The sequence below is a fragment of the Chamaea fasciata genome, unplaced genomic scaffold (genome assembly GCF_029207755.1).
Source record: "Chamaea fasciata isolate MVZ Bird 193981 ecotype frontalis unplaced genomic scaffold, bChaFas1.0.hap1 SCAF_13, whole genome shotgun sequence".
In the NCBI taxonomy this organism is placed as follows: Eukaryota; Metazoa; Chordata; class Aves; order Passeriformes; family Sylviidae; genus Chamaea; species Chamaea fasciata.
Window position 1 is genome coordinate 17,506,216 of NW_027094098.1, and position 25,412 is coordinate 17,531,627.

Below are 25,412 nucleotides of genomic sequence, written 5' to 3' on the forward strand. Positions count from 1 at the left end.
GGAGGGGCATTTTCCCTCACGCCTCAACTGGATGAAGTGCTTTAAACGTGCTGTACAAATCAGATTAATCCCACAGAGCCAAGAGGCAGGATTTTCATCCAGAATATATTACTGCTTATGCCTTTGTTCTTTGGAATCACGGCTGCTGGATCCAGGAGGTTAACAGCTGAAAATTAGCATATTTCTCTAACATTTGAGAATGCTTTAAAGCACCAATTCATTTTTATTATGTGTTAACACATTCCCTCTTCCCCCCATCACAAACCAAAGATTTATTAAACTAACATTAGCAGTGCACCATTTGAGAACCTTTCAGGGCAGTTTTGTTCCTGAATGCTCTTATCTGAACTCAGTATTTTCACAGTAGAGGTGCTGAGGCTACAAGAGTAACTCCATTCACTCCTCATTTAGTAGGACAGTCCTGAGTTTCAAAGGTTACAATTAAACCCCATCCTAGGAACATGAAAATGCCATAAAGGTGAAATCAGACTTCATGAGTATAGGCAGGTTTAGATGGGATATTGAGAAGAAATTCCTCCCTGTGAGGGTGGCACAGTCTCCCAGAGAGGCTGTGGCTGTCCCCGGATCCCTGGAAGGGTCCAAGGCCAGGCTGGAAGGGGCTTGGAGCAGCCTGGGACAGTGGAAGGTGTCCCTGCCATGGCAGGGGTGGAATGGGAAAACCTTTAAGGACCCTTCCAGCCCAAACCATTCTATTAATCTATGACTATCAACCCTACAAGCAGCCAAAAAGCAAATACCAAAAGACTTTTAAAAGCCTGGCTTGTGTCTTTTCAAGTATTATGAGCTTTTCAAAACCCCAAAACACTTAAGAAAACAAAAATGCCGAGAAGAAACAGCTGCAAGAGCGGTACAATCAAGATCTTTTCTACATACTTTGAAACAGTTATCAAAGTTTTTCAGATTTTAGCAAGTAGTAACCAAATCAAATTTCTTCAGTTTGCAGATAAATGATCCATTTCACAAATTATTTTAACATGCCATTGGAATGTATGTTAAAATTCTATTTACATTCCTTGAAAGATGTATTTGCCTACAGAAGCTCAAGGGTATTTATATGTTACAAAGTATTTTCCCAAATCTACCAAAAGCCTGAGGTAAAACCAATGCAATGGACTGAAACTACAATACTTAAATTTAAGTTCTTTACTCACTTGTGCACTTTAGGATCTGCTGTGACACAGGCAGTAAAAGCCCTGTATCTCACAAATCTTTTTTTCCCCACCAAGTCCTGGACTCCTTCATGCCTTTGCAGCATCAGGCCTTAAACATTTCAGGGCAACATTACACTGTATTGATTAAACAAGGGAGTCAGAAAACCTGGGGAAAAGAAAAGGGGGCCTGAACAATCACAGTCGATCTCATCACCTCCGTGACATGCTGTGAATGTAATTAATCCTACAGTTATTTAGGAGAAATTCACATCCTACACATCAAGCAGTAACTCCCTGCTGGCTTCAGACTGGGTAATTACAGTGTAACAAGGACAAGGCTTCGATTGTAAGGAAGAGATGAAAAGGAGAACAGACCTATGAGGCCAACCCACCTTTCAGGGGCTGTCTCACCTCCAAACCATGAGAAGCAAATATGACACGCTCAGGAGTATCTGATTTTAATTTAGTTAGTTCCAATAAAGACAGCAGCTTCTACAGAGACTGTACAAATGCCACCAGGAATCCTGATTTTTACTTTAAATCAAGGAGTCCATGCTTGAACTGGCTTGTTACACCTACAGTCACCAAAATTAGCAACATCACATTTGTCTCAGGGTGCAGAGCACGTATTTGTGAGGGATAACAAATCAAGTTGCAGATACAGTTCCACAGAACACAGCAAGGCAATTTAACAGCTCAGCTGTCCTAGCTCACAGCTCTCCTTCACTGCACATCTCGAAGCTACTACAAAACACAACATAAACAATGATCTTTAGAATTTTACGCTAAGTTAAAAAAGTAGAAAAACAGTGATAATGAAAAATATACATGGGATCAAACATTGTCCTGCACACCTCAAACCCATTAAACAATAAAACTATGAGAAGCAAACAACTGTACAACAGGCAGGCTGGATGGATGGAAGAGTAACCCGGTCTTGTGGAAGTGTCCCTTTCCATGGCAAAAGGTTGGAACTGAATGATCTGTACAGTCCCTTCCAATCCAAACCATTCTGTGATTCTAGACTGAGAGCACTAAACCCTGGAAAACAGCCAGGAACACTCACAGCTTCACCTCCAATTCAGGAACACAGAAAATACACATTTACAAATATTAGAAGTGGTACATGTTTAAAGCTAAATATGCATGCAAATATTAGGTAAAAATACTTTAAACTGCCATGGGCTGGAACTGTTCCCTTAAGCAGAGATGCAGAACTGCCTGTACTGCCTGCCTGGCCAAGGACTGGAGGAAGCTGTTCAGCCTCCCACCCATGTCATGGCCAGCAGGCACATATGTACAACAGCAGCCAAAATCCACCATGTGAATAGAGCCTGGCACAAAGAGGAACACAAAACACTGGAGAAAGACATCAGGCCACACAAAGGAACCTCAGCACAGCAAGAGACACTGGGTAAACGATTCTGACTTCTCTAAAGGACACAGCTCTTGTGGGGTCACAGACAGACTCCTGACAGGAGGCAGAAAAAGCTCTCCTGCAGTAAATGCACACCTGGATTACCCTGTCTCAGCTGCCCACATTGCAGCCATCAACCCACAAGTGGTTTCCCCAAAATCCTTCTCCTCTCCCCTCATCCCCTTCTGCTAAAGGCAGGTGTGAAAGACGGAGAAAACCCCAGACTTAGAACACAAATTCAGCTCTAATTTCACCTCGGAGAGGCTGCCATATGTATCAGAGTGGCTTGTAAAAGCTCGGACCTAAAGAACAAAAGCATGCAAACCAGGCAAATTAAATTTAATTTTATTATGGAAATGAAAGCAATAACAGAAGTGACAGCAGGGTGGATGATAAGCTCACTTAGCAGGGGGATCAAATGAAGTGATGACATGTCATTATGACCTCAGGGGTTAAAGATGCAATTTTCCATCTGGCTGCATCTGGCTTTTCAACAGAAATGTTGACACCACCTGCTGAGATTTACCACAAGCTGCCTCCATAGGTCTTTGTCAAGCTTTTGTTACCCAGGTTAACATTTACTTTTCCCTCTTTTCTGATAGGTTTGGCTGAGCAACATGCTCCCTTTTCTTCAAAACCTAACAACACTTAAAAGGATTTACATGCCACTTTACACAATGGATGGAATTATTAATAGTCACTTCACAAGCAGCTTAAGGGAAATACTAGGAACCTAGAAAGCAGGTGAAACTGTCTTTAAGATTGCAAGCAGAAAGATGGAATTTTAGCTACACTTGCTAATATCTTCCATTGTCTAACACATTTGGGAATCTACTTTTCTCTTAGTAACAGGCACCTAAATAAAGCAATTTTTCTGAAAGAAAAAAAAACAACCCAAACCCTTAGAATTCCAGACCTAGCTTGTACTCCCCATCTCCAACTATTAGCCACCTGTGTTTTATTCAGCATCTTCATCATTTCCAATTCCGGATACACTGTGCTTAAAATAAATCAGCTTTTGCCAGCCCAGTGACACATTCACTTATTCATCTAATTTACCCACAGCCAAACTATGATCTCAAACCAAATTTGTAATCAGCTATTGACACACTGCTGGCTACAAGGATTTTGTTTCCACATGGAATACTTAAAAGTTAGTACCTACAGGGGTGTTTCTCTTCATCTGGAGTGGGGCTGTGTGCTCGCTCTCACTGGATTTATCCATTACGGTTTTTGCCTGTGTCAAACTTTCTTCCCAAACCCAGAGGTCTGTGCCAGCACAGGTGAGCTGAAGAGCTTGTTTCCAGCCGGTTTTAAAGTGCCCAGATTCTTCACTAAAAAGAACCTGCAGCCTGTTTTAACTGTTTAAACAGAGGCCCCAGCCTCCACCAGGAGTTTGTTGCTTACAGGGAAAGGAGAAAAGGAAAACACTCCATGGATTTTGAGAGTATCCTCAGCCACAAAAAGACAGGGGGAAATGGAGACAAAGGAAGTTAATGAAGCCTGTATGGAGCAAATAACAGTTAAGAAACAAAACAGGGAAGTATCCAGACTGACTGGTGATGGAAAGAACTACAACACTGAAAGACCACCACAGTAACACCTAAAAATACCTTCCCCTCCCAAAACTCTTCCACCACAATGGCAATTATAGACTCACAGAATGGTAATTCTATAATCACCCTTCCCTCTGAGTGGGAAGGGACCTTAAAGCTCATCTCAATCCACCTCCCTGCCATGGGCAGGGACACCTTCCACTATCCCAGGTTGCTCCAAGCCCAGTCCAACCCAGCCTCGGACACTTCAGGGAACCAGGGGCAGCCACAGCCTCTCTGGGAGGCTGTGCCAGTGCTTCAGAGGGAATTACTAGAGGGATGTCACATTTTTTCCCCTGGAAGGGAAAATGCAGCACCTTCCTCTGCAGGTGCCTCACCTTGGGGAGCTGGGACCCCTTGCCTTGAACAGACAAATCACCACCTTGTCAAGATAGGTCCTGAATGACAAGTGAGCTTAGCTGTTCCCTTCAACACAAAGGAACAAAACCAAGTGTTCCCATTCCCTTTGCACTTGCTGAACTTCAAACACTGCAGAACTGCACAGCAATGACTGCAGCATATGCTTAAATGCTGTCCTGATTCAGGCCTAAAAATAGGACTGGGTTCTGCAGCTCCTCTCTCTCTCTCTCTTGCTCTCCTAATGACAGACAGCCATTGTGCCGTGTCACTCTGACAATAAGATAGCTTAATTGCCCTCTTTCCAGCAGCTGTCAGTTCTGCTTAACTGGGACATAATGTGAGAGTCTGGGAGGAAATGTGTTAATCTATCAGTCACTTATAGCTACTGTGCATTTTCCTGGGCTGGGTTTAAAGAAAACTGGGTTTTATGACTGACTTGCTAGACATTATATTCATTGATATGGGCAGCAGAGGTATTACTGCTTAATGACTCATTTCTTTGTGAAAGACCCATGAAATAACTTTCTCCTTTATTTACTGCACTTTTTCTACCCAACTTCAACCTGAATTTCCCACACGTTCAAGGTGTGGTTGAAAAAGGCCTCCTCAAATATGACTGTAAAATGAACTGGCTGTTTCAGGAATTAAGCAGGATTGATGAATCAAAATGTTTGGAAACCTCTGTAATTGTTTTAAAGTGTTTTATATATTGTTACCTATAGGAACAGAGTCACTGAAAGCACACAGAGACTAAGAATCAACATCTAGAAACCAGCATGAACAGCTATGAGCTGAGGGCCTTTAATTCTCCAAGAAATACTCCTAAGGTCACACCTAAACATAACAGCCTGCGCAGGCTGCTGCAATTCTGTCTCATTCCCCCTTCTGATCACAATTATTACCAAATTCCCTCTCTATCCCGTTCAGGTCTTGTGCACTTGAGATATTTTATCCCCCACAGCTTCCTGTGAAATACAAAGGCTATTTTAGCCACTGGTTTAGGAGGCTGCATTGCTGTATTAACAAATAAAACAATGACATTTTTTGTGTGTCTATTAGTCATGCCTGTTCCAACTCACACCTTTTGTGGGCTTTCAGAGAAGGCTGTGAAGATATAAAAAGGAAGGAAAAATACAAAAGCTGTATGAAAACCAGAATAAATCTGACAAGAACAATATAAAGCTTAGTAATATTTGAACATGCAGCTTGCTTTAATCATTTAATCCACTTCCCACTGTTTTCCTACTGACACTTTTGGTTTTAAGCCATTAAAACATGGTGGTATTCCAACCAAACTCTGGAAATGAGCCATGCTCACTCCATGAAAAGAGCACAGGTGAGACACAAGTGCAGGGGTTTTGTCTGGAGGTGGCAGAGTCCCTCTTTTCTCTCAAGTAATGGAAGCCAAAGCTTCCCACAGTGCTAGGGAGAGCTGCAGGAGCACAGAGCACATGGGGATTTGTGACACTTGTTCTGGTGTTAATAATCAATTGATGCAACTGCTACAGCCCATAAATCAATGCTCCATGCAGCTGGGAATGCTTTGCATGTGCTGTCAGTTTTGATCTGGAAGCTCCTTCCAGCCTTTATCCTGAAGTTACTTAAGTGCTACATAAACATTTCTCTTCCTAGGAAAGATCACAATAGAATGAGAATTCCCCAGAGGTTTTTCCCCCCTAAACCCCTATTAATATATTAATGAAAATTCACATTTTTATTTAAAATCCAGTCCCTCCCTCCCTTCTCCAGTGGTGTCACTGTATTAAAAAAAAAAATGCACTGAATGTCTTTGCTTCTGTGTCAAGAATTGCTGGACAGACAGTTACGAAATGAAAAAACCCATATTCTCACATATAGGAGACAGAATTTATTTTACTGATATTTATTCACAGATGAAGTATGCCAAAAACATCTCCCACATCAGTAACTACTGAAGAACTTACTTGACTTTCTGGATCCAGATGCAATAGTCTGTAATGAAGAGATCATTGAGGATGTAGGCAGGGTCACTCTCCATAAAAATCTTGTGGATGTCCAGCAGACACTTCAGAACTGCAGCTCTCCCTGCAGGAAACAGGGTTTTGTTTTTGTGCTTCACAAGAAATCGCAGCAGATGATCTTTATCATCTCACACCTGACGCTTTAATAACCACAGTATCCACAACCACCTTGGGAACTGGGGTTGATTCCCAGGCTGGGAACAGCAGCACTGTAACTCTGTCCTTCAGCATCCACATCCCTGGGGAAGGGGAGCCTCTGGATTCAGCAGGAATCTCTGCAAGACCAAAGGCTGCAGGCCCAGCCAGGCGTGTAATTCTCCACAGCTGAAGCTGCCCCTTCCCCCAGCACTTCCTCTGCTCCCAGCTCTGCTGCCCCAACTTTGGCACAGACAGGCAGGGAATTGTGTTTAAAAAGAAACAAACTAAGCTGAGAAGTAGCTCACAAATAACAACTTATGCCCCATGATCTCCCTTAAGAGGAGCATTTTTCCCTTTATGCCTACACAAATACCAGTGCTGGGAAATAATAAGGTTGGGAGCACACAGCTCACAGCAGGGCCAAGCACATGGAACTGAGTGAGGCAATGTAATGATTACCTAACAGCAGATGAGGGCCTGGAGTTAGGGAGAATTTTTCCTACTCCTGCTAGTCACAGAATAGGTTGGCAAAATGAAAGAAAAAACTCACTTCAGGTTCAGGAAGGAGCCATTTGACACACAGTCAATAAATACAGTAAAAGATTAAAAATGTGTTCTTAGTCCACAACCAGAAAACTTTCTGTTGCCAGTGTGACTTTCCCCTTCATATGCAGGATTCCAATTAGTTGGAATCTCCCTCCTTAGTTTTCTGAAGACAGTTGCTAAAGGGTTAAGTGTTGGAACACTAAAAAAAAATTATTTTCACCATTTAATGGTGGGGAAAAAAACCCCCCACATTCAAATGAAAACAGCCACCACTGCAAATGGAACCTAATAACCCTCTCCCAAGAGGCTGGCTCCTCCTAGGCTATGAAACCTGAACAGGGATGAAATTACATTTTACAGATTTAGAGGAGAGGAGAGGGAAAAAAAAAAAGAAACAAAAAAGATCAGAACTCCCCCTGCCGTTCAAGCACAAAATTTTTTTGCTTATTTGTAAGTAATTCCATGCTGAAAAAATACAGTCAGAAGAGGAAAGTTAAGGGTGAGAAAGATGGCAATAAGGAGGAGGAACAGGGAGAGCAAAAAGCCATGGCAAACAGAACAGAAAAAACCCACTTGGTTTTGGAAACCAAGTCAGCAAAGAAAACCTAAACCCCCAAATATAACTAATTACTTTTAAACTGTATCCCCATCAATGCTTGTCAAACATCACTATTTTGACTAAAAAGAAGTGTGCTCTTTTACAAAGAAATGATGCGAGGAATTAAAATTTTGCTGATTTTTTCAGGTTCCAGCTGTCAAGCTGTCAGCCCAAACCATTTCCAACATCCATTCCTGTAACTCATCTGCCACGTAACAATGTGCATCAGTGAATATTACACTAATTCACAACTAAAAATGTCTTTCTTCATAAATTAAAAGTTTAGGATTGTAGTGGCTTAATGGGTCTCTAATGAGAGGCTGCAAATCTTGCCAGATTTGAAACAGGGAATCCTGCATCAGGCAACCTATCAAATGTCTGCTTTTAGAACATGAGCCCATGGGATTTAACAGTTTTTGCATAGTTACAGCTCTGCTTTGCACTGATCAATAAATAAACTGCTTTTTATGTGCAGATACTACTTCCTGATTAATTAAAAAACCCCACAAGTTGTGTTTAAAAGTACAAATAAAGCTTCTAGTGTGTGTAACAGGAAAGTCAGAGAACTTTGTTTCTGTAGATCACAGGATCCTTCTGCAGTTCCTTGCTGAGAAAGCTGCCAGACAAGAGCCTGAAACCTGAATTTTACAGACTATTTCAAAATGAGGATGAAATTTGACCCCAGCTCCGTATGTGCCATTTGATATGAAAAACTGATTTTACACCATTGTGAAATTCTACCAGCTTTCATCCTGTGTATTTGGAAGGAAAGGTTAAGTAATTCTTCTCTGGTTTACATTCTTTTTCCCCACAGACTTCTGTGTGTTTTTCCACATTTTCAAGGGGCAGCATTCATCTGAAGATAAACTGAACTTTGCTGTTATTTTCTCTTTTTAATGGAACAGTATTCTGAGACACAAGAACAGAACGCCACAAACTTTTAAATTGAAACATCCTGGTAATAACTTACCCAGTCAGGCAATATTTCACGGGATCACTGAATGTTCACTGCAACATCATTTTGTATCATGACATTAAAAGAAAAGCAAGTTTCTTACCTCTCATGCACTGTCCCCCTCAGAAAAAAACCCCATAGGCTGTCAGCACTGCATCACTGCAGTTTTGTTATCAGAATTTTCTTTTTCACACTTATGAACAGCAACATAAGGCAGTGCAGATAAGTGAGGAGGGACAGCATCCATCTTCCCCTTAAAACTTCACTCCCTGACTGTTCTAATGTCAATGGGATTTTCAATCAGCAAGTTTTTGGCAGCAGTAAAGATTAATATTGCCATTTATGTGGGTTTTTAATCCTGCAACTCGCAAACATTTAAAATAAACCACTGAAGCACTGCTCCTCAGAGATCCTTCTGTCCAAAAATTGAATCTAATGCTTTTCTCAAGGAAGTAACTCATGCTAAATGGAAAAGTTGCAGGTAACTTTAACAAGCCAAGGTATAAAGATGGCTGTGTACAACTTCCAGTCCCTGAACACTCACCCAGCTGCAGAATCTTGACTGTGTCATTGAAGGCACGTGTCACCAGCTCAAAATGCCTGTACAGGGGATAGCACAGCACTCTTCTTCCAAAAGATACCAGGACATCATGGACGCTGGAGAAACTCTGTGTGAATCAGTAAAAGATCTGAATTAGTCTGTGTGCTTGTTTGTTTTCCCTTAAGGAAAAAAGCCATAGTAGAATGGGGTAGGAGGAAAAAGCACATTTTGATTTATTATGCCTCTAAAAATCTGTATTTGAATAGATATGGAAATGTACATGTTAAACAGAAACAAGGCTGCACATTGAGTTTGCATCGCAAGATAACAGAAGTCCTGTACATTTTAGTGGTTTGGATTAAAAAAAGAACGTAGAGAACATGGGAATAAAACATCACACTCAAGACTTTGCCATCCTTTAGATTAAAGCAATAAATTACATCTGTCCCACATTATTATATATATTAAGGAGAAGCTATAAAAAGCCTTTTAAGAATAAAGAAAAATTAAATCCATATGATATTAACCAAATACATGTGTACATATAAGATCTTTAAAAAATGATACATGACTCTGCTTTTCATGAAAATTGTAGATATCCAAGACAGGGATAAATATACCTGCCTGGGGAGAACAGTTCATTGTCCTTCTTCATGAGTGAGGAACACCTTTAATTTACTCAGGCCAGAGGCATTAAGGAGTTATTAAATAATTTCTTAAGAGTGATTTCCCTTCCAGCTTTCACTTTTCAAGACAAAATGCTCCATTAATTAATTAATTTAAAAAAACCCCCTATTTCATCTTGAACTCTCCATCTATTAAAATTAATAAAAGCACTTTGCTGACAGCCAGCACTTCTTTGCATTCTGTGACTACCAACGCCCATTGTTCATTTTAATGGATCACCAGCAAGCATTTAAATCATTTATGGTTTGTGATTTAATATTTAGAGGCTAAGGTGTGTACATGGCATGGCCAGCAAAACGGGAGTCAGCTCCAACAAACCAGAGCTGAGGCAATTTTTTTTTTTGTACAGAATGATGAAAGACAAACCATTAGGGCTGGGAGTTAACAGAGATAGTTACTAACAGCTTGGTGCCAGGATTCTGAGTTTTCTAGGTGTGAAATACACTGTTGGCACAGGCTGCACAAAGAACTGCTCTGTCACAGGGTAAACACATGCAGAAAACTCCTCCACTATGTTAGATCATGGATCTGAAAAAAAAAAATCATGAATTAAGGCAATCAGGGCATTTTAACTTGCCCTTTGTAACCTGCTATTGCAGAACTCCAAAGAAAACTTGCTGTCACAGAACAAGCTGTAACTGAATATTAACATTCAACACTACAGGAAAAGTTTGAAGGACTGGACCCAAAAATCCTGTCCAATTTCAGTTTTGATCCTGCAAAGTGAGACTTGGCTCAGTCATTTCAGGACTGATCTGGGACAGTCCTTTCCACCTTCCTGCATTTTAAGAACTAATGGATTTCAGGCCAGGTCAGGTCTTTCCACCTCCAGCTCTGTAACAATTTCTTTACACAGGCCTGAGTGCTTTCAGTGAACACTCAATGTGGAGAGAATGGAATTCAGGGTTTCCTCTAATCTCTGTTGGTTCCAAAGGGTCAGCAGCAACTAAAACAGGGATGTGGCACTTGGATGTGGTTTAATAGTGAACATGGTGATTGTGCAGGTAATGACTGGACCTGAGGCTCTTAAAAGTCTTTTCCAACCTTTATTATTCCAAGAATAAAGCTGAAAAGAAGGGGGCAGGTAAAGCAACACGTGCCCACTACATCATGGAGCCCAGAAATCAATTTCTGGTACTATTAAAAACAGGAGATACAATTAATCTTCAATACTGAAAGAGCAAACATAGCACAGAAAGAACATAAAATACCAAAAAAACCCCCAAGTAATCCAGCAAAAACATAACACAAAACTTCACTTTAACCTTACCTCCAGCCAGCACAACGTTGCACTCAGCTTCCTGATGTTCCAAGATGATTCAACCTGATTTTAAGAGAAGACAGTCAAATAAGTATTATCTAATCCAACACTGCTAACAAACTATTTAAGATAACACTCTGGCAGCAATTTAAAAACCTTTGTGAATAAAAAGCAGTAATTACAACATGTGCATTGAAATGGCCACAGGACAGTGTTAAAAATTATATTGCAATGCAGATGTTAAATAACTGAGTTGGTTTCCATAGTAGGATGATCCAGCCCATGCACAAAAGCTTTAAAATGTAACAGCAATACACAGAGAAATGGTATTTTAGTGGAATTTTGTCCCTTTAAACAAAGCAACAGAGACTTGAATCAACAAAAGCCAAGCTCAAATGCCTTGTTTCATGAAAATAGCTCAAGACTTTTGGCTTGCAGAGACAATCCTGAAGCCAGCAGTACATGTAAAATGTCATTATTCTTAATATGTGACAGATTCATAGTATTTGAGTGGAAGTGTGGTCCAGTGGGATGACTGGGGCAAAAAGCCAGAAAGCCTTGATCTATAATCCTGGCTCTAGTAAAGATTTGTGTGGCCTGAATATCTTTGTTTTCCTATTAAAAAGGAATAAAAAAAAGGGCAGGGGGGAAAGGAGAAACAACCTCAGTGTGTTTTCCACACACATCACACAGTTACTGCAATATCAATAAAGAACTGTACAACTGTGGTCCTGGCACATTTACAATTCTGTGCAGCTCTAACATGCAACACAACAACAATCTCAGATTATTCTGGTGAATCAGCAGATCTGGACATTTTGCTTGTCATTCTATAGTCAGTCTGATTAAGCCAGAATGGTTTTGATTACATGTGCCAATATTTTGGTTAAAAACATTGAAAAAACATCTCCTTGGTTCGTATCACCACAGGAGATGCAAGGCACAAAGTTGTATCTGGGATGCAATTCCAAGAGGGCAAGGTATCCCCACAGAACAAAAAAGAACAATTATTTTGTTAAATTTGCATAAACCAAGATACACAAATGAGAACTACACAGAATTGTCTGAAATCGCCACATCTTGCCTACTTCAATGCTGCTGCAGAAGAATACAAATATTTAGAAATCCTACTAATCCCCACGTGCACCGAATCTAGAGACAGAAAGTCTTTCATTTCAACTTCATCATCTATCTTTAATGCCTGGGAGTAAGTACATTTTAAAAGGTAAGTTCCCTAAATAGCAGTACAGGGTTCAGCACTAGATGGACTAAAAATTAATTTATTTTTTACTTTTTTTAAACTTACATTCTTGTCCCCTTCATTGACACGGATCTCGTAGCAATATGCCAGAAGAATATCAATTAATCCAAGATAGATGTGGTGACGGCTCCTTTTATCCAGAAGGTAAGATTTATTTGTGAACTTCCTCATCTGCTCTCTCTCTTCCTCAGAGAAGATAACTATAAAAAGTAAAAGGATAATTGATTTTGAATTTAAAGCTGGCACATTCACTTTAATAGGTGGTAATACTACTTCAACAGTGTCTTTAAAAAGGAGTGTGTAACTAATCACAAGTCACCCATCAGTCAAGAAAAAGCTGAAATCTCTCACTTTCCTTTTTAACTTTTATTAAGCTCTGGTATATTTGTGTCAATATCAAGCTCCAGCACAGCACTGCATGTACACACTGATGGTTTTGAACCTCTTCAGGTGCTGTGGATGCCTGGGTATCTTACACAGGGATAAATGCACAATCAGGATCTGAGTAAAATGAGGATTAAACCCACGTTGTATGGGACAAAAATTCAGAGGCAAGTGACAATTTAGAAATACTATGGTAGTTCTAACTCTGTTTTTTTTTGTTCATGCAAAGCAGGTCACCCCTTGAATCACAACTATAGGTGATGTATCCCTATCAGTAAATTTCTAAGTTGATTCTTCAATATAAACGTGAACCACACTTCACTTTTAAACAGCAAAGAAACTCCCAGTGAAATTCATGAAATAGAGCAGGAAAGTTTTCTTCCTTTAAATTTCAAACTCTGAAGCATCATTATGTGTACAACTGGACCATAAAAACAAAAATTCCAGCTCTATTAAATAACAACAAACAAGATGTAGACTAGACAATTCCCAAAGGTAAATATTACAAGACGTTCATTAAGTTGCTGCAAAGTGCCAGGTGTTCTAAATAAAATATCTTTCTCTGAAAAAATATTTCAATGTTAAAAATTCTATCCATTGCCTGAAGTTTTTGAACAATTAATTATCCAGGCCTGAAACTCATTATTAACATGTCCAAACCCCCACCTACTTTGTTTTCCCTGTTCAAAACTTCCAAGTACATGGTGTGAAATTATCAGAACAATTAAAATTGTAATTACATTTCTGCTGTACTAAGCCTGCACACTTCTGTACACTCACACTGCCAAATTTTAGCTAACAATCTGCACCACAATCAGTATTAATCTAATGCAAAGCAGCACTTGCTGCTACTTATCAAGTAAGTTAAATTGGCAAGTTTTTTGTAACTTTGATTTAAATTTTTGTGTATTTGCCAGTGGCAAAACCATGCCAGAGTATAAATGTGTGTTAATATATCCACTTCCAAAGGAGTCAGACATTCATCTCACCAAGTTTCTAACAGATGAGACTGCAGACATTACCTTTACATTTTAATCACCTATTTTACTTGTTTTAAGCAGGCCATTCCTCATGCTGAAAAAGAAGAGACTTAAAATTGTCCTCCAGTAGCAGAGTGTGGGTGAAGCAGAGTTTAATCTCTGAGGGAAGGATGAGGTCGGACAGCCAGAGGGTGTTTTGTTACAGCCCTACTGCTATTTTACACTGTGATAACACCACTTAAATCACTGGGAGATCTGTATCTCCAGACTACTATGACACTTGCAGCTCTCAGTGTGTTAGGGGCACTTAGATAAAATGTGCTGGACCCACACAGAGAGCTGACTCAGTGGTCAGCCAGCAAAGTACAGGTCAGGAAGCACCTCTGATAATCTGCTGGTGAGAGCAGAGCCTCAGTTTATGATCCTGTCAAGCCAAGTCTTGAATCCCAAAGGGAAAGAACTAAGCAGAACTGATCTCTCCTCTTTTTTTTTTTTTTCTTTAACTAAAATATTATGTTACAATTTTAAGGTTTTTAAATGTGTGCTTCTATCCCTGCAGGTTAAGGAATCAGCAACATCAGATGAAAGAGACCAGTCAGCAGAGAGCAGATTAGTCAGAATAAAGTTAGTTATGGATAATAATCAGCAGCAAACAAGTTTCATTTCAAGCCCTTCCTAAGCCATGACAAGATGAAAGGCAGCACTGCTCTGAATGGAGTCACCCAAAGACTTTGTGCAGGGTCAGCATCTTCCCCAGTGCTGGACAATGCCTTAAAAATACTCAATAATAATGTAAACTTCAACAAGTACCTGAAATAATAAACCTGATTTTGTGTTAAATTGCTTGAATTTGTTGCAACCTGCTGAGGTATGAGAGGTCAGTGGAATTTCCCACTTTTTTCCTGTACAGACTCTGCCCCTCAAAAGGTGGCACTGAAGTTTCAGCAAAAGCTCTTCCCCTCCTACATGGGGCCATTTTTGGAAAGCTGCAGACTGTGGCCATCCTTGAGACTCCCCAAAGCTCTGTCAGGTAGACTGTGATCAGAAGAGCCTCAGTTTTTCAGGAAATGAGCCAAAAGTCCTAAAGTCACAAATCTATCCCCCCTGCACACCCATATTCACAGTAGCTATGGTCACTCCAGTCTGGTTTGTTCATCCCACCCCTGTCTTCACAATTCTTCCATTCAAATTTTATCTCCTTCACTTATCTTTTCTTCCCTCTCAAGCCTCCACTTCTCAAACCAACATTTCCAGCACATTTCCTGCACATCACTCCTGACCTCCTTCCTCCAGGCATTCTCCACAGAATCACTGGACTTGGACAGCCTTGCCTGGCTCTCACTATTTCCTTTATACTCATTTTTCTTACTGGTCTTTAAGGAATCCACAGCTCCTGCAAGCATATCAACACCATAAATCATTCTTTCTTCCTACTGTTCTTGCTTTTAAAACCTGAGCTATTTTACAGTGGAGACTGATCATTAAGAGTTTTGCATGAATAAAAAGCAGAATTTCCTCACATAACGTAAAAACCTGCTCTGCAGCAGAGCAGTGCCAGGAAGGAACACATGATGCAAAGCCCTGAAAACTGAGCAAAGCAGGTAGACAGCACAATTGCAGAAATTTGATGAAAAATGAAAAGTAATCCATCTTAAACTTATGAATCCACCAGCAATGGCATATATTTGAGCCAAGCCTTACTGAAAGGTGTAACTTTGAAAGGAAATTGCTTCTCTTTCTATAAAGAAATAAGAAAGAGAACAGTCACTGTGAGCATGGGAGGTTACCCTGAACAAAATAAGATATCCTTGGAGCATATAAATGTTAGATTAAATACATATGTCAGCCTGAGCCTTTGAAGATTATTGTGTTGCCTAAAGAGGACTTTTTTACAGTTGTGCAGTTGGAAGTAGAATAAAAATGAACTTTTAACCAAGGTGAATGTGACTGTTAGAAAATACAAACCCTTTCATCTGGAATCTGTAAGAAGCAAGACACCAATGTAAACTTCAGCAGCAGCAGCAAGCAAGCTTTCCAAAAATCTTATCCCCTCATGGGAAAGGCTGTGTAATTAATAAGGCTTTATGGAGTATTACTTTACTTGAGTGAGACATTGTAAGTGTGAACAAAAAGAGCTGGAAGAGAATACAGAGTAAAATGTACAAAAAGAACAAAAGAAAAGACACTTGGGATGAGAAAAAATGTAAAAAGGCAAAATACACAAACAGTGCGCACAAGCTGGAGATAAAAGTAAAAAGGTCAAATAAAAATAGATTCAAAGTAAGGACAGAGAGAGATGAAAACTTTAAATGTTAACGAGATGAACCAAAAAGAGAAAAAAAAACTGGTAATGAAGCATTAGAAGAATCTGATGATTTAAAAACAAAGAGAAAATAACCAGGGATAAATATAAGAGCAGTAATCAACCAAAGAAAATCTTCAGTTAATTGCAATGTCATGCAAAAAATAAAAAGGCCATCTGTAGTTCTAATTACTTCTTGCAGCCAAAGACATTATAAAGACAAAAGTAATCAAGTTTTTTATTCCAAGAAACCAGTGAAGATAACAAGTGAAAAAACAGCAGTATAAGTCAGGAAAAGCAAGAAAAAAATAATTCTCTTTATTCAGTGTTTCTGAATAAGAAAATAAACTTTTAAAGAATCTGCTAATTTTTATGTCTCTTTCCCACCCTAAACTCACTTTTACATTTAACTTGAGGAGCAACACGTCTATTCACAAACCAATCCTTCCTTCACACAGGGCAGACAGGAATTCCTGATTAACTGCACCATTCCTCTGGCTGGAGAAAACAACATAAAACCACAGGGGTTACATCCTGCTGCTGATCAGATTCCAGGTGGAACAGCTTGGAGCCACCTCCTGCCCTTCTGCATTTCCATTCACAGGAGACCTTCTCAAATAGAACCTGCACTCCCTCTCATGGTGGTTTCCTTCACCACAACTCTGCTTTAGGAACTTCCACTTATTTCAGTCACTTACTGAAAGAGCACAAACGTTACCAAAACTGAGTTGGTTCCAAGGAAAAGGGTGGGTTTGCTGTCATGAACATCTCCCAAACTCCAGATTGCCTCCCAAGTTACTTATATTTCCTCAAGATTCACAAATCTGTAGGAGCCTCTGCACCCAGCCCCGTGAACGTGAGATTTTTTTTGATCATTCTTATTAGATATCTGTTACAATAAATGGTTTGGAGCAAAGATAATCCTTTATAAAGCCCATTTTCTGTCTAATTTCCATTAGCAGGCTTGCCAGGCTTTTGAGGGGTTTGTCTGTTGCTGCCCCCAAAACCCAATAACAGACATGCTTTTCCTCAGCACCTCAATTTGGAGGAGAAACATTCCTTATCAATAAAATCGTCCAGCAGCTCTTCAATTTATTTATATTCCCTATGCCAAGCAAACAGGACTAGTGTTTCATTTACTAAGGAGTGAATGGATAAAAACAAACAAAGGAACCCCTCATTATTGTATTTCCAAGCCTCTTGTACCTTTGTCCAATGCTTTTTAAATCAAGTGTTTATGATGGACATAATTAACAATTTCTGGCTTCAGAGGCTGAAAAGACACCAGGAATGAAGATCAGATTACATTCACAGCAAAATGCACAACATCTACCCAAATTCTATTGTTCTCCCAGAGAAAATGTGCAAGTGCAGGTATTATCAGAACTTCTGGTGAAGGGATTATCAGCATCTACTTTAGGAACATCAGATTTTCATACTACATAGGAAATGAACAAAGAACAATAGAAGAAAATGCACAATAGTAACTTGTAGTGGTTTCTGAAATCACTGTGTGCAGGGAGGCAGCCTCAGTTATCAGTTGGCAGTGCTCCCACAAGGTCAAATACTCACCCTGGAAACATCCCTTTAGCTTTCTAAATGGACAAAAAGAGTTTTCTTTGAAAAAAGATCTCCGACACCCATAAAGCAATAAATATTAAATCCATTCGAGTAATAAATTTCCTTTAAGAACAATAACCTATAACATGGCACCACAGCAATTATCATTCAAGCAACAATGTGTATATATATATATACATATTCTCACCAAATGGAGGACTGTCGTGTTCCTGATGACTTTCTCCCTGCAAGGCTGTCATCTTTTTATGAGCATCAATCCACCAGGGTTTGTACTTTAAAAGATGCTTAATAGCTTCATCTTCAAAAAAATCAGCTCTAGGGAAAACAGAAAGAACTTTCATATGCTATTTATTTCAATTCACATTATATGTGGGCACATAGTAACACATCCATAAAATACATCTCACTTGGCTCCAGGTTATTTTCCCATGTTAGAAATATGTTCTTTGACTTTGAAGCAGAAAATTATTAAAAATTCCTCAATATTCTCCTATCTTCCAGTACGTCTTCCTTACTTCCTCCACCTTTCCTGAGCCACCCAGAAGCCCAGGGAACTGATGAGCTTGCAGCATCACATGAAGCTGAACCAATTTGATTTGTTCTGAATGCAGATAAAGGAAAACACTCCAAAGGAGTCTCAGACAAATCACTTGATTTTATTGGGCAGCTCTCCCAAGACCCAGGGAACTTGTGGGGAAGAAGTTGTGCAGCTGAAGGGTAAGAGGTGAAGCAGGGATGGAGACGGACTTTAAGCAAGGACATGCAGCATCAAGGTGGAAAAAGAAGAGTTGTACATGAATTCTGGAAGACAGATCACCTCCATCTCAGCACAAAGCCACTGTGGTAAAAATCTCAGTCTAGTAATTCTGGGAGGATTTGTCCTAAAGGATTCAAGTTCTAAGTCTCCTCTTACCATCTGAGCTTTTTCTTCAAGCCAAACAATTGTATAAATACTCAGAATTGAAAAAAAAAAACCCACCCCACAGAAAATTTCTCAATACCTTCTTAGTTACCACAGAAAACCTGAACACAGAATGCAATCTGCTTCCCACTCACGGACAGATTTTGGTTTTTGTCTCCCTTCAATGTCAAAGCAACTCAGAAAAGATCAGCCAGGGTACATTTTCCTCAAGGCCACCAGAACAGTTGTTAGCCCCCATTTCTACCAGAGCTTCTGTTCCCCTCAGGAAAACAATTTTTGTTGAAGAAAGGCTGGTATCATCTGCTCTGAAACAACCAAGACACAGCCATTAAACTACATAGTACAGCTCTACCAGGCCAGAACACAGAGTCTAAAATTGAAACTTGAAATTACTGCAATTTGCATCCTATTAGAGGTTAGGAACTACCTCAGTTCTAGTGAAATGTAGTTTAAAAAAGCTCTTCTATTTTCTGTGTGTTACAGGAAGACATGAGGCTGCCTCTGAAACACCCAAGTGAGGAAAAATTCCAGGTCTGCAAAGTTACCTTCTGAAACAACTCAAAATGTGTTAAGCCTTCCTGTCCCCACAAAACACACCACACTGATTATCCCCACTGGGGACTACCCTCTTCTCCCACCAAATCCATCTGGCAGGAATCAATCTACATTAATAAATCTCATGGCTTTCCTTTATTTTACTTATCTGAACCTAACTTTACCTGAAATGCTCCAACCTGAAAGGCACAAAGAATCATTTTTACCTCACTACATGAAATGAAGCATGAAACAAACAAACTTTTGGTTTGGACATTTTCCTCATTCTGCTGTAAAACAAGTTTCACCTGATGAAGGCAAAAAGCAAAGTGGCCAAGACAAAATTTCCTAACTTCAAAACTCAAAATTCACCCCTCCTAGACAAGTGTGGCTTATTAATCCTTTTTTACAAGGCAAAAACAAAGTTCTGACTTTGTCAACCCAAAATGCCAGCAGGGATGCAAGAGATCAAGGATGAAACACCATTCTGCAGCAGCTGAGAGCAGCCCCCTTAAACACAGACTTAAGCAGTAATTAAACAGTTGAGTAAACCCAAAGCAGATAAGCAATGTTTTGTGTCAGTGTCATACTAAGAACACCCACTAAGGCCTGCTCTGATGAGACAAAACCAGACCAAAAGTAAAGCTGTCCTTTCCAAAAGTGATCTTAAATCCAAGCATTTGTGGAAAGGGGATGTGTTTCAGAGGTTCCTGGCCAGGTGAAGTCAATCAGTACTCACAGGTAATGATCAGGCTCAAACTTGGCAGCCTCAGCTGCCAAACGTTTCCTCCTCCGTTCCTGTGCAGGAGTTTGGTCTGGATCCTTAATGTCAATGACATCACTGAGCTCATCCTGCAAAGGGGAACACAATTACAGCACCAAGCCACTGGTATGGCACACAAGGTTTATTCAGGAAGGATTTAAGAAGGGATGCTTGTCAGCATGGCACTGAAATTCCTAGAAAAGCTTCAACCTCCCTTTCAAGTCTTCCAAATTCAGGCTCCACTATGCAAATAAAACATCAAAATTCCAAGGAAATGCAATTATTTGAAGCTCCTTAGAACTCGTGATATTATCAAGTCTATTCAGGCCACTTTATCATAAGGCAGGGAGGTTATTTTACATTATGATAAATTTCCAATGTTTAACAAAAGCACACAACCCCAAGACAAGATAAGAGACAAGATAAAGAATCACACACCATTTTGTGAATTTTGAGAATACTCTCACTCTCTGAAGTGGCTGTACATTAATTAATAAGCAATTGCAGTGCCCTTTTAAACATCATTAAGTTATTTCCCATTCTATTAACACTAATGGGAAATGCATTTCTTCACGAATTTCATGGTAAATAAAGCAGCATACATCTCCTAACAGAATGCAAATACTTCCTCCATAAACAGCAATCCTGCTCCAAGGCCTGTGAATACTACAATCCATACAACAGTAAGTTAGAGTTACATCACTGAGTTGCACTTTTCAAAAGCTGTCGTCTTGTGAGCCAGGAATCCTGCACCGCAAATCACCCAGAATTTCTAAGAGAGAAGAAGACAAAATGCATCCACCTGCAGCCTCTGGAACACCCCTGAGCGCAAATTCCCAAATCCATAGGGGTGCTGCAGTGCTGGAGTGCTTTCTTCATAAGGAATCTGCTCCATTTCCCAGTCAAATTCTTCTTCATTCTCGTCAGACAGCTCAGCAGAGGCAGCTGTATTTACGGCATGGGCAGAAAAAGACAATTATTACATAAATACGTAGTATTCCCTTGAAAGGTTTATTGTGCTACTGCTGTTAGCCTCTCTCATTTTACTGCAGCTTTTAAGAAATCCCACTCAACACTGGGTCATGGAGATCTGAAACCCACAGGTCCTGCTTTAAACTCCCCAACCTTCAAAAATGAACATGAGGAACACTAAATTTTAAATGCACTCCCTCAGACTGAACCACCTGTTCCACTGAATTCAACAAGATCAGCATCTGATGCTAGGAGAACCCTGACAGAACCTAAGTGATTCCATCAATAATGTAAGGCAGGGATTAAAAAAAATCAGAGACAGCCAAATATTTTTGTCTGGTAAATACTGATGTTAAGCAAGACATGCACTAGAACCTGTGGTTTTAATTAGCTTCTCATTAGAGCCAATAGTCCAGTTGTAGTTTGTAGAAAGCAGAAGATTCAACTGTGTGTGTGTTCTGCAGCCACTAGAGGGGTACAAAGACCTACAGAGCATTTGCATATTTTTAAAGCACATTTTACACACATTTTGGGGAAGTTTAAACATAACTAAACCTATTAAGTTGACATGTGCATCATCTGCAACATTTATTTCTACTCTTATCCATATTTTGATTTATTCATGCCCTTCTCATACCTTGGACTAGTTAATAATAAAAATACTGTACTTTTCTACATGTATCACTCTACAGATCTATAACTGTTTCATTACACACATGTATCATCTTGCATCAACAGGATTGATTTTGTCATACCCATCTCTTCTACCAAAGGTTTTGCTGATCTTGATTTCTTTGGTGCTAAAAGAGATGTCAGCATGTCCAGCCCTTCAAAATATTGGCCAGGAACCTCCTTGGGCAACTGAATTGTAAAAGTACCTTAAAAGAAAGCAGGGATATAATTATTGCATTAAAATATCTGAGACAGAGAAATGTGCATTCTTCCTCTATGGGAAAGGCTCAGAGGAAGTAGGACACATGCAGGTCCCATTTTATTTTGCATTGATCCCTGTGCATGTTTCTAACCTTATTTTCATAACAACTCAGGATTTTAATGATAAAACATGAAAGAGAATATTTAACTGCTTGGAGCCTCCTGAGTCACACTGTGTAAACACAAACCAACAGAAGAAAGCAAGCTTTATTTCATTTTTAATCCTTGCACCAAGCAATCCACAGAAGCTACAGTCACCAATCTGATTACTGTCTTAGTCATGCAATAAAGGTTCTGCAAGCACCGAATTTATTGTTTTATTGGGGTTTTTTGGTTTTAAAGTATAAACTGCTGGAGATAGCAACATTTTTTATGACACAGATATCAATAACATCAACCAATACCTTCATCTGTATTATAAGATGCTTTTTCTCTGCCATCCTCTACAATTCTTCCAGGAAGTGTCAATCTGCAGACAAAAAAAAAAAATGAGATGCCTCACTGAAAGACTGACTAATTCTGCAAGTTAATGTCTCAGCCTATAAAAATGTAAGGCACATTCCAAAAGCAGCACAAAGGACTTAACTACATGACTCCTCTTCACAGTAATGGAATCCATGCAGCTCAATCCCCCTGGATTCCTCCCAAGAAAAGACACACTCTGCAAAATTTACACCCAGAGAGCAGTCTGGCCATTTAAATTAAAAAGCCATTGTACAGTAAATTTAGAAAAGTATTTCTTTCAACTCCCTTTAATGTGATTTAATGCCTAGGAACAAAGAGGCCAGATCCAAAAAGCCAAATCTTTGCATGAATTGAGCTGCAGTCAACAGAATAAAAGCTGCAGAAGAAGAACAGGACCAAAATTAAGTTCATTTCCTACTATGAAGATCAATTTTTGGAAACTTTTTCCACTACTTGCCTGAGAAAGTATGGCTTAGCATAAAATTTGAAATCTTCCCCTTCAAAATAAATGTCAAACTCTGAAGCTCTGGCATAAGGCACTCTGATTTTTACTGTAAGGAAATCTGGATCCTGGCTCAGTTCAAAAGCTGGAGTTATCATGATGAATCCAGCAGGAAAAGCAAACACTGGTAGCGTGGCCCTGTAGAAACAGGAAAAGAAAGATTATTGTAGCTTCCAATTCATGAGAGCAAGAGCATTTCAAATTCCCACATAATTATCCTCCATGTGCCCCAGAAGAAAACACTGATGACAACAACATCAAAGTGTTATCAAAAACATGAAGGCACCACCTCTCTGCACCTTAACGAAACAACTGAATGTAGAGTTGGAGTACAGGAAAACACCTGGTACATTTCACGTGAAAGCCACACTAAAATTCAGTCCTAAAACTTTTCAGCTTTTTGTAACTGCTATTTTTAATTTCACACACAGCAGACCATAGACCTTTGCAGTTCTCAAGTGAACTGAGCACAAAATACTATAAAAAAATCCTAAAAACAAGTAATACTTAAAAAAATAGAGCTGTGTTTTATAATTCACACACATATTAGCCAGAATATGAGCAACAGATCTAAGGACAGTTTCGGTAACATTCCTCAGAACCATATGTATGTATATACACTAGCATGTGCACATATTTAATACAAGAAAAGGAATTTATGTAGTACTAGTCACCTAATATACAACTGTCTGACTTTTCAATAGCTTCTCGTCTCAGGTTTAATTTAGAACCCAGTTATAGATTGTTTGGGTTTTGTTCTGGTTTTGGTTTGTTTGTTTTAGAAGGTGTGTTTACAAAAGGTCTCACCATTTTGAAAACTAGCTTTTTAAACCAAAAATATTTTACCAAATAAAACCAGAACAGAATTATTATTTGGGAAATATCTACTTTTCACTCACTTGCAGTTATCATTACTAAACATGCCCCCATTCTGACAATTTCGTGAACAGCCAGAAATCATTAACCATTAACAAGGCTAAATTAACAGATCACCCTTTTTCTCATATGGGTAATCAGCCTTGTTTAGCAGGTATGAAAAAATTAAATAAATATTAATATAATGCTATTTTAATTAATAATAGTATATATATAACAATACTGTAAATTGTTTTGTATTACATAATATTATGTATAAATATATGTATAATTATACATATAATTATATATATTGTACATATCTATATAATATATATTTATATATACTATATACTATTTATATTATACATATTTATATATTATATAAATAACAATATATTAAGAATATACAATAATATAATTATTATAATATTAATGCTAATATAATTAATATTAAATAACATTCAATTATATTTAAATAAAATATTAAATACATCCCCTTTCACCATATCATCCGATTCCAGGGGCAACACTCCCACCCACTGCAGACTGAGAACCTGCCCGGTGTTTTACGGAATTGTATCTAAATAGGAAACACCTGGCTTGTAGAACACCTGTACACCTGATGCACTTTCCTGAGGATTTTCTTCTTCTCTCAACACCACAAGCACGGCTGAGAGGTACCAACAGCTCATTTGGACTCTTCGGGGATGATTTACCAGTGTGCACTTTTATTTTCCCCAGTCAGAGGTTCATAAACAAACAGCAGCCCCAAAACCAGGCCCAGCTCTCCCTGGTCCGAATTAATCACCCCAAACCCCTCTTGGGGGGGTCCTACCCAAATGCTCGATATCTCCCAGCTGAGGAACCACTGGGACACAACATTCAAACCCCGGGTTATCCCGAATATCCAGGTTCCCCGGCCTCTGCTGTGCACTAGGGAAAGGCAGAGGGAGCAGGGCCGGGGATGATGCAGGAGAGGCTCGGAGTTAAAACACAGAATCGCTGGGGTCCAGAAGGAACCGGGGAGCCCCGCAAGGCAGGGACACCTGCAGCGGGTGACACAGGAGCCCCCGGTGGGCTCGGAATGTCCTCACAGAGGGGCTCCACACCCCCCGGCCTCCCTGCTCAGTGCTCTGCCACTCGCCACGGAAAAAAGTTCTTCCTCACGTTGAGGCGAAACTTTCTGTGTTTATTTTGCGGCCACTACTCCTCGTCCTGTCGCTGCGCACCCCTGAACAGAGTCTGGTCCCGTCCTCCGACACCTCTTGGAGATATTTATGTATGTTAATGAGAGCCTCTCTGAGTTTTCTCCAGCCTAGCCAGGCCCAGCGCCCGCAGCCTCTAACGAGAGCGATGCCCCGGACCCCTCAGCACCTTTGTTCCCTCCTTGTCCTTCCTGCACTGAGGAGCCCAGAACTGGACAAACCGCCCCCCGCCGGTGCCGTCACACCGGGCCACGCGCCCACCTGCGGCCGAACCCTCCCTCAGCCACCCAGCAGCGGGCCCTGCAAGGGGAAAGAGCCCTGGGGGAAGGCGGCAGCCAGCGGGAAAATCCCGGGAATAACACCGGGAAGAGCTCCGGCCATGCCCGCCCGCGTCACTCACTCAGCCCCGCGCCGCTCCCGCCGCCGCCACTTCCCGCGCCCGCCCGCACCGGGGCGGAGCGGCGCATGCGCGCTCGGGGC

General features: G+C 40.0%; 1 protein-coding gene across 6 annotated transcripts in view; it reads right to left on the reverse strand.

Annotated features, from left to right (window-relative positions):
* The window catches only part of SHQ1 (SHQ1, H/ACA ribonucleoprotein assembly factor), a 39,726-nt gene extending 14,314 nt beyond the window's left edge, over window positions 1-25,412 (reverse strand). For 2 of the 6 annotated variants that reach the window (XM_066195526.1, XM_066195531.1), the window contains exons 1-11: window positions 25,333-25,412; window positions 22,825-23,007; window positions 22,307-22,371; window positions 21,725-21,847; window positions 20,800-20,942; window positions 19,974-20,086; window positions 17,966-18,093; window positions 12,577-12,731; window positions 11,280-11,333; window positions 9,326-9,449; window positions 6,488-6,608 (exon numbers count right to left, since the gene is read on the reverse strand). In XM_066195526.1, the coding sequence (XP_066051623.1) occupies window positions 6,488-6,608; window positions 9,326-9,449; window positions 11,280-11,333; window positions 12,577-12,731; window positions 17,966-18,093; window positions 19,974-20,086; window positions 20,800-20,942; window positions 21,725-21,847; window positions 22,307-22,371; window positions 22,825-22,967 (1,169 nt within the window). In that variant the 5' untranslated portion in view covers window positions 22,968-23,007; window positions 25,333-25,412. Of the gene's footprint in view, window positions 1-5,364; window positions 5,649-6,045; window positions 6,173-6,487; window positions 6,609-9,325; window positions 9,450-11,279; window positions 11,334-12,576; window positions 12,732-17,965; window positions 18,094-19,973; window positions 20,087-20,799; window positions 20,943-21,724; window positions 21,848-22,306; window positions 22,372-22,824; window positions 23,008-24,322; window positions 24,387-25,193; window positions 25,212-25,332 lie in introns of those variants that run through there. The other 4 variants (XM_066195532.1, XM_066195529.1, XM_066195528.1 and 1 more) reach the window with 4 other exon arrangements.